Here is a 16,417-nt window from a genome sequence, read left to right as displayed (position 1 = left end):
ACTGCATTATATAATAGTGATTATCTTCTTTCTGAGCAGAGGGCTCCACAGTGTTTACTGCTCTCCCAATAATTATTTATTATGTATATTAAAAGGCACTATCAGTGATCATTACCATTTGTCTAGAGCAGTGTGTCTCAATTATTTTCTGTTATGCCTCCCCTAGAAAGAAGTAAACATTTTGCGCCCCCCCCCCCAACTCTCAGCCGGGACAACTGTTTGCAATATTCAGCACATTTTCCTTGAAAAACTCAAGTGGCTTATAAGCATGATTGGGGTGCGCAATGTGTTTAAGTGACGACTTAATTTATTTGGCTTCATGCTGTCCTCTGCCAACATTTTTAGACACAGTAAACATTCCAGTCTTTCCTCGTCTCCCACCTTTGTCACAATGAAACCAAATGCTTCATATGCTTCTTCATATTTCCTCATCTTAGCTTTCAGAAGACTTACGTTTGTCTCATTATCTCCCTCTCGCCTCCTTTCTTTTTATCCCTGTTAAATATTTTTCCATGGTGTCTCTTAAGGTTTATTATATGCACTTCATATCTCCTACTCCGTGCTGTGTGCTATTGTTCAGTGCCAAAAACCCTAGTCCCTCCGGAAGAAAAAAAAGCATGTACCATCACTCTACGCCCAGGGGCGCCTGCTCCACTATTTGAGAAACACTGGTCTACATAAGGTGTCACCAGAACTATTAAGCAATGGAATAATATATTTGACTTCAGTTCTGGATTCAAAGTTTAAGTAGCCATTTGTCTGGGTTGCTTGTCCTATCCAGGACAAGGACATGAAGACATCCAAAGTTCTTTCCAACCCTATGATATTATGATTCAATGAGTACGCTAAATATATACATTCATATATTACTATCTTAAGTTGTAGAAAGCTTGAACCCAGGTTTTGGAAGCTGTTAAAAACTAGATGGAGTGAAATAAGCCCAGACAAAATACTACCTGGGTTGAATTGTATTAATAAATATTTAGGGAATTTGGAAACATTGGTCCTTGCAGTTATCTTGCATGGAATTTTTCACCCTTTAGAAGAGTTAATTGATGATCTGGTGTCCTTTGCTTAGCCTTTGCTCTGTTGTAAGAGATTTGACAGTTATATCATAACTTTATATTAAGATGTTCTGGTAGTGGTAGCTCATGTCTTAACCGCCATGCAATTGGATTACCATGAACTATTTAACGTGGGTGATTTCAAGATGACTTGAAAGATGCAACTGGTACAAAATCTAGCAGTGAGGCACCTCAGAATACACCAAATTTAAAGTTAGTCATGATTGTTAGTGAACTAGTGCCAATTAAAACTTATATTGCATAGCTCTGTAATATATTAGAATAGAATAGAATAGAATAGAATAGAATGGAATTATTTATTGGCCAAGTGTGATTAGACACACAATGAATTTGTCTTTGGTGCATATGGTCATGTATTAGGTTACTAAAATTGAATCTACCTTTTGGTCTGAATATCTAAAGAGCTTCTATTAAGAATTCTGTGCCTGCACTACATATAGCATCCATTATGGACGAAATTGCACAACTTCTCACTACAAGTAATCCTCAAGTTACGACAATTCACTTAGAGACAGTTCAAAGTTATGACACATCAACCCAAAAGTACTTATCATCCAGACCTGCAATTACCTATATTGGAACACTATGGCAGTCATTTATTATTATTATTATTATTATTATTATTATTATTATTATTATTATTATTATTTATTAGATTTGTATGCCGCCCCTTTCTGTAGACCCGTAGACCATTTAACCTTAGAACCAACCAGAAATGCTGCAATAGGTCCCCTGCCTCTCCAATCTTTCCCTGCTGAGTCCCCACAGGCACTGGGTGTGCTTTGCTAGCCCACCGGGCTCCATGTAACTCACTTACTTTTCAAGATCTCTAGACCTAAAGATGTTGGGATATGGCAGAAAAGTGGCCTTCTTTTTTTCAGACACTGGCAAAGCGGTTTTCCTTAAATCTCATGTTCCTAGATATGCTTCCATCCTCTTTAGAAAAGCCTTTTTGCTCAGGATGGAGGTCTGCAGGGATGCAATCTCTATCTATTTTCCTCTTTGGAAATGGTTCCATTCCTGCAGACCTCAAGATAGATCTCACGTTCTTACATACAATTCCGTCCTCCATGCAAAAAGGATTTTTCAAAGAGGGCGGAAGCATGCGTAGGCAAGATTTAAGAGCAGGGATGGTGGCTCCTTCATTTAACATGATTTGCTTATTATGACCATAATGGGAAGGCTCCATTACAATTATAACACAAGGACTACCTGTACTAGGACCATACTCTGAAAAATACCTCCTCTAGAGGCATGGTTTGCCCCGTCCTTCTTTCCACTTCATATAATTGTTTTAACTGTCTTATTCCTCTGTCCTTTAGTCTGGTTGATAAATGAAAGTGAGGAGGCTAAGGGAACAATTCAGTGATATTTTAATTTTATGTTGCTTTCTTCTTCTTACAGAATAAAGAGTATGTTTGTCGAGGTCATGACTATGAGCGATTAGAGACCTTCCAACAAAGAATGCTTAGTGAATTTCCACAAGCCATTGCAATGCAACATCCAAATCACCCAGAAGATAGCATATTGCAGTGTGACTCCCAGTGTATCCTTGTTTAATGTTTTAGAATGAAGTTGCTGCAAAATTAAAAATTTTCAGAATTAGAACAGATTTATAGTAGTTTTAATATTTTTCATTTTCATTCACCGCCCAGTGTCCGCAAGGAGTTGGGCAGTCTATAAATCTTAATAAATAAATAAATAATAAATAAATAAATAAATAAACAAACAAACAAACAAACAAACAAATAAATAACAGACAGTTAAAACTTAACTGCAATGGGGGGAGAGATGCTTAAAAACAGAATATAGCATGGATTGTCAGATTTGTGAAATGGAGTTTTGATATTCACTGGGTGAGATCATCCAAGGGCATGGGGTGAGGTATCATCAGTACGCTGATGATACCCAGCTTTACATTTCCACCCCATGTCCAGTCAACGAAGCAGTGGAAGTGATGTGCCGGTGTCTGGAGGCTGTTAGGGCCTGGATGGGTGTCAACAGACTCAAACTCAACCCGGATAAGACGGAGTGGCTGTGGGTTTTGCCTCCCAAGGACAATCCCATCTGTCCGTCCATTACCCTGGGGGGGGGGGAATTATTGACCCCCTCGGAGAGGGTCCGCAACTTCGGCGTCCTCCTCGATCCACAGCTCACATTAGAGAACCATCTTTCAGCTGTGGCGAGGGGGGCGTTTGCCCAGGTTCGCCTGGTGCACCAGTTACGGCCCTATCTGGACCGGGACTCATTACTCACAGTCACTCATGCCCTCATCACCTCGAGGTTCGACTACTGTAATGCTCTCTACATGGGGCTACCTTTGAAAAGTGTTCAGAAACTTCAGATCGTGCAGAATGCAGCTGCGAGAGCAGTCATGGGCTTACCTAGGTATGCCCATGTTTCGCCATCACTCCGCAGTCTGCATTGGCTGCCGATCAATTTCTGGTCACAATTCAAAGTGTTGGTTATGACCTTTAAAGCCCTTCATGGCACTGGACCAGAATATCTCCGAGACCGCCTTCTGCCGCACGAATCCCAGCGACCGATTAGGTCCCACAGAGTGGGCCTTCTCCGGGTCCCGTCAACTAAACAATGTCGGTTGGCGGGCCCCAGGGGAAGAGCCTTCTGTGTGGCGGCCCCGACTCTGGAACCAACTCCCCCCAGAGATTAGAACTGCCCCTACTCTCCCTGCCTTCCGCAAACTCCTTAAAACCCACCTTTGCCGTCAGGCATGGGGGAACTGAAACACCTCCCCCGGGCATGTACAATTTATGCATGGTATGTTTGTGTGTGTGTTTGTTAGTAAATGGGGTTCTTTTTAAATCTTTTTAAATATTTTAAATTATATTTGGATTTGTCATGAATTGCTGTATCTTGCTGTGAGCCGCCCCGAGTCTGCGGAGAGGGGCGGCATACAAATCTAAATAATAAATAAAATAAATAAAATAAATGTTATTTTTTCCTAACCTCATAAAATTATATTCTGTAATTTCCTGGCAAGATTTTTTTTTTTACTGTTTGAGTATTTTTATTCTACTATCTCCAATCTCAAAACATTTTAGAAAAAAAATGTGTTGCATATTCCCCCTTCCCCTGTGAAGCAAAATAAAGAAATGTCAGTTGAGATGCCTAACTTTTAAAAAGAATGAGAATGCTCAAATAAACATGTTTCTGGACAGGGAGGCGGGGAGAAAGAGAGAAGAGAGGGAGGGACCTTGATTGTGAATTTATTCAATAGTAGTATTGTTAAGCAAAATTTGGGAATTAAATTTAATAAATTGAAATTAAAAGTGTGAAAAATGTGATCTTAAACTTTAATGAAATGAAATAATTGACTGTAAAGAGATTGAGGAAGAATTGCAGTTTTAATTCCAGATCTCAATCCAGAATGCATAATCTAAAATATCATAATTATACCTCTTCTACAGAGAAATAAAAAATAAAATTTATACAGCACAACGAAACAAACACCAACGTTTTAAAGCAAATTCTAATATAAAGTTCTATTGCAAATCCTTTTGCAAACTTGAAATGAATGTATGTGCTCAGATGTCCAGGTAAAAATGGATTAAATGCTGCGATAATGTTGATTTAAGCTGTGGTTTTCCTGATGAAAAGTATTGAAGAAAGGAAAATGACTATTTGTTTTGTTAGTGTTAAATTTAAAACAAATTAGGGCTAAGAAGAGCTTTTAAGAACATGACAGAAATGGAAAATTATTGAACAATATTTCCTTTTTAAAATAAGTATCCCTTTTTAAAAATGCTCATCTAATAGTATTTTATAACCAATCAAGATACAAGTAGAAGTGGGAAGGAAATAAAACTGAAAGTATATGTCATCTCACTTTCAATGCTTTCATTTGGAGGAACATGTTCAGAACTATATGATGTTAACAAGTTAATGTCATAGGATGCCAATAGCCGCTAAAATTGCACAGATTCACATTGTAGTTTCTATGCTGTATGAGATTCAGGGATGTGTGTTTGTGTGTGTGTGTGTGTTTTAAAGAGAGTATTAAAAATAATACAGATCTGTAATGTTATTATGCAATGTGTAAGGCTAGTCTTTATTCTTTTGTATTGTATGTAGGGTTTTTTTTCTTTGACTGGACTCTTATTACAGACTTGCAAATCTATGCGGTGACTCCAATTCCAGACAATATTGATGTACTACACATGGATCGTGTTCCTGATCGCATAAAGAGCTTTTATCGAGTTAACAACATCAGGAAATTCCGCTATGACAGGCCTTTTCACAAGGGCCCCAAAGATAAGGAAAATGAATTTAAGGTTCTAATTCTTCCTAACACATTAACATTGTTTTTATGCAAAATATATTGAAGAACTTTTAGATATATGTAAGAACACGTAGAATTATTGCTATCCTCAAAGCAAGTATTAAGCAATTTGAACATTAGAAACATAGAAGTCTGACGGCAGAAAAAGACCTCATGGTCCATCTAGTCTGCCCTTATACTACTAACTTATACTACTTATACTATACTACTAACATTGGCAAAAACAATATTTTTGAATATTTGATTGCAGCTTTATGATATAAAAATATACCTCGCAAAGTAGCTCAACAGGTGCAAGACTTGCTGAGCTGTGTAAGACATAATTCTGTTTAGGCATGCATAGCACTGTGCTATAATAGACTAAAAATACACGTTTTTGCACATTCGATTAGTCTGACTGAGGAGCTAATGGAACTAAATACCGTATTTTTCGGAGTATAAGACACACATTTCCCCCCCTAAAAGAGGGTGGTGGAAATGTTTGTGTCTTATACACCGAATACAGCCATTTTGGGTCTCCCAAAGCCCTGCTCCCACATCCCATTTTTGCAATAAATGGGCCTATTTTTTCACAAAAATTGAGTGCGCAGAGGGTTTGGGAGGTCTACAGAGTGGTTCAGAAGGCATTTTTCCTTCCCCTAGCCCGGAGAGACGCTTTGCAGGCTTCCAAACTTTCTATGTGCCTTGTTTTTCACAAAAAGGGGTGAAAAACTGGCCCGTTTTTGCAAAAAAAAAAAACAGGGCACACAGAGGCTTTGGGAGGCCTGTAAAGTGCTACTGGAGGTCGGGGAAGACAAAACCTTTTTTTTCTTACTTACCACTTAGAAATCTTGATGTGTCTTATACGCTGGTATGTCTTATAGTCCAAAAAATACGGTAGTTTCTAGAGGGTGCTTCAGAAGGCCTGAACTTCCTGTTGAAATAGGGGAGTGGCAATATCCTTGAACAAAATTGCATTTGCAGGCTTGGAGGGCAGGAGGCTATTCTTGCCTTTCTGAGAGTTCCACTAAATGAAATAATTATTTTTAAAAAACTAGTGTACTACTGGAGCAAAACAAAAAAGAAAATATGAGCAAGCAAGGGTAAGAGCCCATATCCAGGTCTATACCATAGTGATGAGAATGGCAAAATGTTGACATTTTTTCACTCTTCTATTCCATCCACAAACTGCTAATCAGCAGCCCTTTCCAAAGTGACAAAAATCCAACTGGGTAAGAACAAGGAGGAAGATCATACAAGGGGCCACTGCGCACATTATTTTAGGCATCTGAAGGACATAATTCTCCAGATTCACTTGGAGCTTGATGCCAGCTGAGCAGCTTCAGAGGAGATTAGTGAATCCTTGGGTGTTATCTCGTGAATTTGATCCTGCGTGTAATCTGGTCCCTTGCAACCCAACCACCTTTGTTCTGGACAGGTGTCGCTTCTAGTTGGTGAAAATTGCAAACATGATTATAGAAAGTTCAGTAAATGTTAAAATGCATCCTTGAGAGAAAGTGTATGTTATTGTGTACTTCGAAAGAGATGATGATGCCCCCTCTCCATAAGAAATCATTGCTTGGCCGCATTTTACTGTCAATCTATCTACAGCATAGGTAAAGGTTATGGAGGAATTGATTAGGCTGCAACAGATTTATTTATTTATTTGTCAAAACGTGCACAAGATAATAGGTATGGTATAAACATAAACAAAAGCAAAGTAGGTATAGATAAATTTGGACAGTAAGACAGGGATGGTAGGCATGATGGTGAACTTATGCACGCCCCTTACAGACCTCTTAGGAATGGAGTGAGGTCGACTATAAACAGTCTGAGGTTAAAATTTTTGGGGTTTGGGGAAGAAACCACAGAGTCAGGTAGTACATTCCAGGCATTGATCACTCTGTTGTTGAAGTCGTATTTTCTGCAGTCAAGTTTTGAGTGGTTTACATTGAGTTTGAATCTATTTTGTGCATTTGTGTTGTTGTGGTTAAAGTTGAAGTATTCATTGACTGGTAGGACATTGCGGTAGATGATTTTATCAACTACATTTAGATCAGATTGAAGGCGACATAGCTCTAGGTTTTCTAAGCCCAAAATTTCAAGTCTAGTGGAGTAAGGTATTCTGTTGCGAGCAGAGGAGTGGACGACTCTTCTTGTGAAATATTTCTGAACTCTCTCAATTGTATTAATGAGGTTATTATTATAACCTTATTAATTAATCAATTATTAATTATTAATCAATTGCATTAATGTCTGATATGCAGTATGGGTTCCAGACAGATGAGCTGTATTTGAGGATTGGTCTGGCAAATGTTTTGTATGCTCTGGTTAGCAGTTTAATATTGCCAGAGAAGAAGCTACACAAGATTAGATTAACAATTTAGTGCCCTTTTGGCAATGTTACAATGGTCTCTTAGGTCATTAGATATGAGTACTTTAAGGTCCTTAACAGAGTGAGGGTCATCTACAAGGTTGTGTCCTCCAAGTTTGTATTTTGTGCTCTGATTCTTTTTGCCAGTGTGTAAAACAGAGCATTTATTGGTTGAGATTTGAAGTTGCCAGTTATCAAACCGTTGTGATGCATGATCTAGGTTCTTTTTGAAGGGTAGAAGTATTGTCAGTGGTGTTGAATAGTTTAACATTGTCAGCAAAGGGAATGCAGTTATTTATAATATGATCAGAAAGATTGTTTATGTAAAGAATGAATAGGGCTGGTCCTAGAATGCTGCCTTGTGGGACACAATTGTTGACAGGTGGTCACCACTAGTGGATCCTGTTTTAGAAAGTAGACGTAGTCAAAGTTAAGAAAGAATTTGCTTACATCTAGTGTGCCAATTGCTACTTTTCCTGGAATGGCAGGAAAAGACTTCCTGACTATTTATAATAAGCTCTATGTGGGGCTTACCTTGAAGAATATTGAGAAGCTGCACATGATCTAGAAACCCTTCACAGTTCAGAACCTGTTATCTGCAGGATTGTCTTTTCCCTTTAATGTTTGCCTGTACAATTCACTCATTCACTGAATTAAAGACTTTTCACTTTCAGGAGCCTTATAAATATACTTTTTCAGTCACTTCGCTTTCTCTGGAATAGTCCCTCTCCATCATGTGCAGTTGCCTCTTCCTTGCCTCACCTTTAGTGAAAACCTGATACTGGAACTATGTTGTTGTATAGAATGGTGCAATATCTCTCTGAAGGAGTTGAGTGGTTTAGAAATAGGATAAATAAGTATGTATATAAGTAACAGACTCTTATAAACCTATCAAAGTTTCCCTCTGTTCACATTGACACCAAACCAGAATCAAGGTAGAATTTTCTTGGATTTTCTTATCATCCCCTCTTCCTTTCCAGAGCTAAGTTGATGGTTCTTATATAGGTTCTTCAAGGTTATATCCATATTCTTCTACAGCCAGGAAGACTATTCTGTTATAATGGTTTCACAGCCATGGGATTGGGCTCTTTTATTATCGTTAATGTTTTATAAACAATCTCTTGTTCCAGGGGAATTCATTTTAACTGTTGTTTTTATTGATTATTTGTATGTTACATTAGAGCAATCTATAAGATTTGCAAATAGACAAATAAAATAAGGCACATTTGGTTTTTCATTTCGTATATTATGTTTTCCTTTGTAGAGCTTGTGGATTGAACGTACCACTCTAACCCTGACTCACAGTTTACCTGGAATCTCTCGGTGGTTTGAAGTGGAAAGACGAGAATTGGTAATGTTTTATTTTTGCAAGTTAAGGTATAACATAAAGAGAAAGAGTGGGTACTTTTTTATCTAATGGATAAAATAGCATGTTAAATATGCTTGTTGTAACAAATGAGTATTTCACATAATTAACACTAATTTAATAGAAGGGCTCCTAGGAGAGGAGTGGTCCATTGAAGATGTCTCCATGAAAAGAGAACTGACAACCATAAGAAACTATAAGGGAACGTCTCAGGATAAGGAGAGGACACAAACTTGTCCACAGGTGTTCAGGATGGCTGCTTCCTGCAAGGAAACTGCAATGTTGGGAAACAGGAATAGCCCTCTTGTTTACAATTGCAATTGGTGCCTGTTAAAGGACAATAAGTTTGCTAACCTCACTTTGGAAATTGCTTATTTACTACTTTTAAACTATTAGAGACACTCAGTTTGACATCACAGCGAGATCAGATGCTAGGAGTGAGACTACATGAACTTGCAAAGAATCCTCATTGGAGCCCCACCCAGGAGCTAAAGTCATCTTGTAGGGAGGATGAAGAAAGGAGGGGTACCCTGCAGGTCACGGAGACTAGTGGCTCTCCAGCTGGACCTAGGGGTTCCCTCCCATCCAGCCATGAAGAGGAGAGGCAGCCATTATGGCTGCCATGAAGCTGGGGCAGTCGAAGAAACAAAAAAATGTGCTGGAGCAGTGAAGTTGAATAGTGATCGAAACTGAGTGAGATGATTCTTTTTTTTAACCTAGAACCTAACCCCAAAGAAAATAAACCCTGGAAAAAGAGACTCTTTGAAATGCTTGTCAAAGCAGCGAATAATTACAGACAGAAAAAATATTTATTAATTGGATTTCAATGCTGCCCCTTTCTGAGGACTTTAGAGACCCTCAAAAAAGGACCCCCCCAAAAAGAACTAAAGAGACCCCCCCCCCAAGAAAGGAACTAGAGAGAGAGCACAGAATGTTTAAAATTTAGAAAGACTGGATTTTTAAACTTTATTGACAATATTTTGGTAAGGCATTTTAAAATGCTAGAATTATTTGTCTTAATATTGACTATTTGCCAAAAAAATGGAATAAATATTTGTCAGATTTTGTACAACATTGAAATTTAAGCTGAAGGCACCATCTACTGGTGAATGGAATATATACTAAATTCCTACAACCTTGGGAAGTACTGATAAGACAAAGGGAGGAAAAAGGTGGAAATAAATAACACCTGAAGGACTGCTGTGCTATCTACTGTTCTATATCTGTCTACGTCGAGGTTATTAGAGGTTTAACTGTGAGATTATGGAAGACATCTAAAGAAACGACTTAAATGTCAAATGACAAATCCTACAACAATATTTGTCTGAACAGAAAACTATTAGAAGAAAAGGGAAGGAATATAAAGTTAGCTTATTTGAACAAGGTTAAAACAAGATGCGTTATTACTTCTGGACTTTCTGTTGACATCCAGACTTGTGATATTTATGAATTTCCCTATAGATAAGGGATAGGATATAACAGAGAATTATTTATAATCTTAGAATTAGTTAAGAGGCACTACTTTTATTTATACTGATTGTGAAGGTTGGAAATTACTTCTTTATATTTTTTCCCCTCTTCATTATATTCTTATATTCTCGCCTCTTTTTTCTTTTCCCTTTGTATTTTTCCCTTTGATTATATTATTTCTCTTCTCTTTCTTTAAGTTTAGTTTGCATTATATTATGCTATTGTAATAAGTTTTTAACAAATGTATAAAAATAAATAAATAATTTATAAATATACATATATGTAAATTGATACATTCTTTTATAGGTTGAAGTAAGCCCATTAGAAAATGCTATTCAAGTAGTGGAGAACAAAAATCAGGAGTTAAGGACACTAATAAGCCAGTATCAACACAAACAGTTGCATGGGAACATCAATCTACTCAGTATGTGTCTGAATGGAGTTATTGATGCTGCTGTGAATGGTGGCATAGCACGATATCAGGAGGTAAATTCAGAATTTTCTGATTATTGTTACTTTCAGCAGCTTTTCATTATACGGTTATGTGTCATTGTTATGTTTAATAGTATACAGTATATAAATGTTTAATTATGTAAGAAATAGTGTCAAGTTTTCATAATTATAACACTGCTTAGCTTTATGTCTGTAGTCTATTCTAAACAACTATAAATATTTTATTTTATTTCTACATTCTGTGTATAAGTAAATTGTCATAGCATCATATTTTATTGTTTGTATAAATATGAAATTCATTTAAAAGAGAAAAGTCTATAATTATATTGAAAAATAATAAATGGTCCCTTAGAAATTGCTTTGTGAATAAAACAACAAAAGTCATTATCTTGATAATGTTGTCTAAAGAGAAGAATAATGACAATTGCTAAAGAAGTTATTACTTTTCAGCAACTAAGCTGTTAGGTAATGATCTTACTTAAAATGTAAATTAGTAAAATTATTTCTGGATTATCTGAGTACAGAAAATCCACAAACGTACTTTTATATTCATAATTTCTAAACTTACATTTAGAAAGATATACTCTACTTTCTGTATTTTTGGAGTATAAGACGCACCTTAGTTTTGGGGGAGAAAATGGGTGTTAAATCTGCCTACCAGATATTTATCTGGCTAGCACCATTAGTTTGGTCAGCTTCAGCACATTATTTTATCCCCTGGTTAGGGCTTAAAAAAAGAACTTATTTGGAGATATTAACAATGAAAGAGGCTGCAAGCGGGTAAGATCTGGGAATATTGTTAGCACCTCATTATGGCTGGAAAGAAACTTATTCGGAACAGGTAGAACAATGAAAAAAACCCTGTAAAGACTTAGGGGTGGAAAAATATTCTTTGGAGAGAGTGATAGTGAAAGAACTGAGTCTTTCGGGATTCGGCAGCATAGAAGTTGAATTAAACAAACAAACAAGCTGGTAAGAGCTTGGAACATCATTAGCACTTTGTTACAGCTGGAAAGAAACTTATTTGGAGCAAGTAGATAAATGAGAAAAAGCTTGTAAAGGGGTGGAAAAACATTCTTTGGAGAGAGTAACAATGAAAAAGTAAGATCTGGGAAGATCGTTAGTATCTACTTAGGGCTGGAAAAAAGCTTTTTTAAAAAAGCTACATTCAGAGTATAAGACGCACCTAAACTTTCAGCCTTCTTCAGGGAGGAAAAGGGTGCGTCTTATACTCCAAAAACACGATAATTAAGTGGAAATAAACATGTAGGAAAGTTTCAGGATTTTATCAAGAAACACATTGATAGTATTACTGTTGAAATTTAAAATAAACATATAGTCTACTAAAATTGTTTAACATTGTTTTACAGCAAATTTTCTTTGCCAGTGATTTATATGCGTTGGGTTTTGAATTTATAAAATCCAAGAATGGGGGAAATACAGGCTGCAGAAAAGGTGACAAAATATTTAAAATGGATTCCATAGTCATGAAATGTAGGTCAAGTGAGGCTTTCCATGTTACATTGTATAGAAAATAAAGATGCCAGGGATAATTTTTGTTTTTCCTGTTTCTTAAGAAACAGATTGTTTGTAAAGTACAACTGATAATATTTCTTTTCCAGGCCTTTTTTGATAGGGATTATATCTCTTCTCATCCTGGAGATGCAGAAAAAATCACACAGTTGAAAGAACTGATGCACGAACAGGTATTCTTGTCTTTTTAAAATTAAAATAAAATAATACTGTAATAAAATTTGTTTCCTTTGATATTATGCAAAGTACCTAGGCTTATTCAAACTACAGTATATAAAATGCTGAAAACCCAGAATATTAAACTACATATACATCTGATTTATGTTTATATTCTAAAGTATGGGTGTCAAACTCAATCAAGTCACATGACATATCATGACGTTTTTGCCTGTGCAGAGCCGGCGTGGATGTAGCCTGCCCATGATGCATCTGGCCTGCGGGCCGCCAGTTTGATACCCATGTTCTAAAACAATAATTGAATTTAATGACCAATTTTTTTCCAGAAATGTAGAATTTGATGTCCACCTGTATAATATAATGCATGAGATGCAGTACAAATACAGATAGTGGTATTTTAGGTATTTGAAAATAACTGAAAACTAAGAAAGTGGGGACAATGCAGATCTAAAAAATGGTAATTGCTAACTTTTATTAACCACTTGCATCTTCAATAGTATAAATAGAAATGTACACAGTTTCTGAACAAATATTTTTAAAGAGATTATGCTCTAAAACTCACATTTCCTTTTCATATTAAAAAAAACTTTAAGTATGCTAGATTGTTTTATGGTTCCTTAAAACTAGCAATTTCATATATATCTCCATGTTTGCTATCTATCCAATTAAAACTGCTATTATTTCATAGTCTTAACCAAGGTTCCCTCTAAGTTGCGCTATGCGCTATAGCGCACTAGATTTGAGACCTCCGTGCAGGAGATTCCAATTCTAGCGCAGAGGTGTCAAACCTTTTTTTCCCGGGCAGATTCTATCACTGGTGGCCGGAAAAACTTGGAAGCCGCGAAGAAGGAAGCTCAGCTTCCGTTCTTGCAACTTTTTGCTGAGGGCGCGAAGAGCAAAAGATTGCGAGACCGGAAGCTGAGCTTCCTTCTTCGTGGCTTCCAAGTTTTTCTGGCCACCGGCAATAGAATTAACACATCCGCTGTGCTGTGCTTGGAGGCGGGCGGGCAGAGCGGCATTTGCGCCGGGCGGAAAACCCTATCCGCTCCTTCCCAGCAGCAGCTGGCCCGGCAAAGAGAGATGGCTCCATCCTGGCCCGGCGTTCACCCCGGTGCTGCCAATGGAGCGACTGAGCGTGCTCTCCTTCTGCCTCTGGGTCAGTGCTGCCTCGGAAACAGGTGGGACAGGCAGTGCGGGGGCCCACCACCGACAGAGAGAGAGAGAGTGATAGAGAGAGAAGAAAGGAAGAGAGAGAAAGAGAGAACAGAGAGAGAAAGCAAGAGAGAAAGAAAGAGAAAGAGTGAGAAAAAGAGAGAGAGAAAGAGAGAGCAAGAGGGGGGGAGAGAGAGAGATAGCAAGAGAGAGAGAGAGAGATAGCAAGAGAGAAAGAAAGCAAGAGAGAGAGAAAATGAGAGGAATGGAGAGAGAGAGAGAGAGAGAGAAATGAAAGAAAAAAGGGGAGAAAAAAGAAATGAGAAAATGATTGAGGCAGAGAATGAGAGGAAAGAGAGAGAAACAAGAGAGAGAGAGAAGTGACTCTTGATTTAAAGCATATGGTAAAAAGCACCCAAATAATAAGAGAGAAAAAACCCCCAGCCCTCACCTGTTTTTGGAAATGGTTCAAGAGTTCAGACACACACACAAGGGAGGGTGGAGACAGGAATGGAAAAAGAGAGGAGAAGTGAGAGGGGGAAGGAATGAGAGAAAAGGGGAGGAAGAGGGAGAAATGAGAAACAAATGAGAGAGAAAAGGAGGAGAGACAGGAGAGGTACCCAGAAATGCGACAGTGGTAGAAATTTGAGGAGGGATGATTGATTATTAAATATGGATTGACTATGGAATGATGGTAAAAGATATGTTTAGGTGTTGTTTAGTATTAGGATGTATTAATTCGTAAAATTGTGTTAGAATTTTAGAACTATATAGAATTACATAGGTAAAATTAATGGAAGATACATATTATTAGATTAGTATAATACTATGATAAATATTTAAGAAATGAAGATTTTAAAGCATGGATTTATTAATAGTTGTGTTTTTGGTTTTGCTGGTTGTTTTAGTTTTAATAGTAATAGATTTTGGTTTTGTTTTATTAATAATTTCTTTTAATAAAAAAGAAGGGAATTTTTTTTCCTATTAATTAGGAAAAAGTTGTATAAGGTTTTTTGTTTCTTTTAAGAAGAATGTATAAAAAGGAGGAATGGGCATGATGGCCTATCTGGATGTATAAGAGGATAATGATATTAATTGAAATATAAAATAACAGAATAACATAGTGGGAAGGGACCTTATTCTGCCCCAGCACCGAGCCCCAAATAATTATGCAACAAGTTGTCTTGGGTGACATCTGTGCTTAGGCATGAAAAAGTGCCACTCAGACACTCCGAAAAAAAATTAGAGGGAACATTGGTCTTAACATTGCTACTAGAATATTTGTTTCAGAATAGTTACCAGGGAAGCAAATCAATTATTTTTTAGCTATCATTTACAATTCTTACTAGTAGAATCTGTAAATTGTATCTAGTAATCATAAATTATAATTTATAATTTAAATAGCCCCAATATTTAACTATTTTAGTAATATTGAAATATTGAAAGCATTATATTGTAGTCTTGCTGAAACTGAATATTAAGTTGTGATTTTAATTTTAATAGGTACATATCCTAGGGATAGGTCTGGCGGTACATGAGAAGTTTGTACATCCTGAGATGCGTCCACTCCATAAGAAATTAATTGACCAATTTCAAATGATGCGATCTAGTTTGTACCATGTAAGTTCACAATTACTCTTTATTTTTTTAAATATGCATAATTTTGTCTTTGATTTCACTGAAATTCAACATTGAGAAATGATTCTGTTGTAAGATAAGCAGCAAATAAAACAAACAAACAAATAAAAAAATGGTGCAATAGAGCTTTTCCACTAACCACACATTGTTAATTTAGTGAACTTGTGATATTATTATCTTCATGTTATCGTTCCATGCCAAGAAATAATCCAGTTTAAGCACAACGTTATCAATGATATTCTAAGGTACAGAATTCCAATACTCTTTGTCTCTACCTATGGTCTTTCTGTTATAGTCTGGAAACGATTTTGTCACCATAACTCAATTGTTCAGCTTCTTCATCTTACTTCATTTCTGTTATCTTCCAAGCATGTAGAGCTGGTAATGGGCCATATTAACTGTATCCTGTTTTATAAACAATATTTATACAGTGATACCTTGTCTTACAAACGCCTCATCATACCAACTTTTCGAGATACAAACCCGGAGTTTAAGATTTTTTTGCCTCTTCTTACAAACTATTTTCACCTTACAAACCCACTGCTGCCACTGGGATGGCCTGCCTCCGGACTTCCGTTGCCAGCGAAGCACCTATGCTTTAATAAGCACAGTCCAAAGGTGGGGTTTCCCAGCGAGGGGAGCCTCAGTGAAATCACAGCATCACAAAAACACAGAGGTCCGGAGGTGGGGTTTCGAGGACTTCAGTGTTTTTGCGATGCTGCAATTTCACTGATGCTCCCTTCGCTGGGAAACCCCACCTCTGGACCTCCGTTGCCAGGGAAGTGCTCATTTTTGCGATGCTGGGATTCCCCTGCTGGGATTCCCCTGCAGCTTTGGAAAAACACATAAGTCTGGAAGTGGGGTTTCCCATGGAGGGGAGCCTCAGGGGA

The 16,417-nt window shown here is 37.2% G+C and overlaps 1 protein-coding gene across 1 annotated transcript in view; it reads left to right on the top strand.

Moving 5' to 3' along the window:
- Positions 1–16,417, top strand: part of DOCK3 (dedicator of cytokinesis 3) — a 167,170-nt gene that overhangs the window by 111,617 nt on the left and 39,136 nt on the right. The window contains exons 42-47 of the mRNA XM_070736728.1: positions 2,490–2,631; positions 5,211–5,377; positions 9,003–9,089; positions 10,881–11,060; positions 12,650–12,733; positions 15,393–15,509. Coding sequence (XP_070592829.1) covers positions 2,490–2,631; positions 5,211–5,377; positions 9,003–9,089; positions 10,881–11,060; positions 12,650–12,733; positions 15,393–15,509 — 777 coding nt within the window. The remainder of the gene's footprint in view (positions 1–2,489; positions 2,632–5,210; positions 5,378–9,002; positions 9,090–10,880; positions 11,061–12,649; positions 12,734–15,392; positions 15,510–16,417) is intronic.

This window comes from Erythrolamprus reginae, chromosome 2 (genome assembly GCF_031021105.1).
Source record: "Erythrolamprus reginae isolate rEryReg1 chromosome 2, rEryReg1.hap1, whole genome shotgun sequence".
Classification (NCBI taxonomy): Eukaryota; Metazoa; Chordata; class Lepidosauria; order Squamata; family Dipsadidae; genus Erythrolamprus; species Erythrolamprus reginae.
The sequence above is the reverse complement of the archived record's forward strand: the minus strand, read 5'-3'. Positions and strand labels throughout refer to the sequence as shown.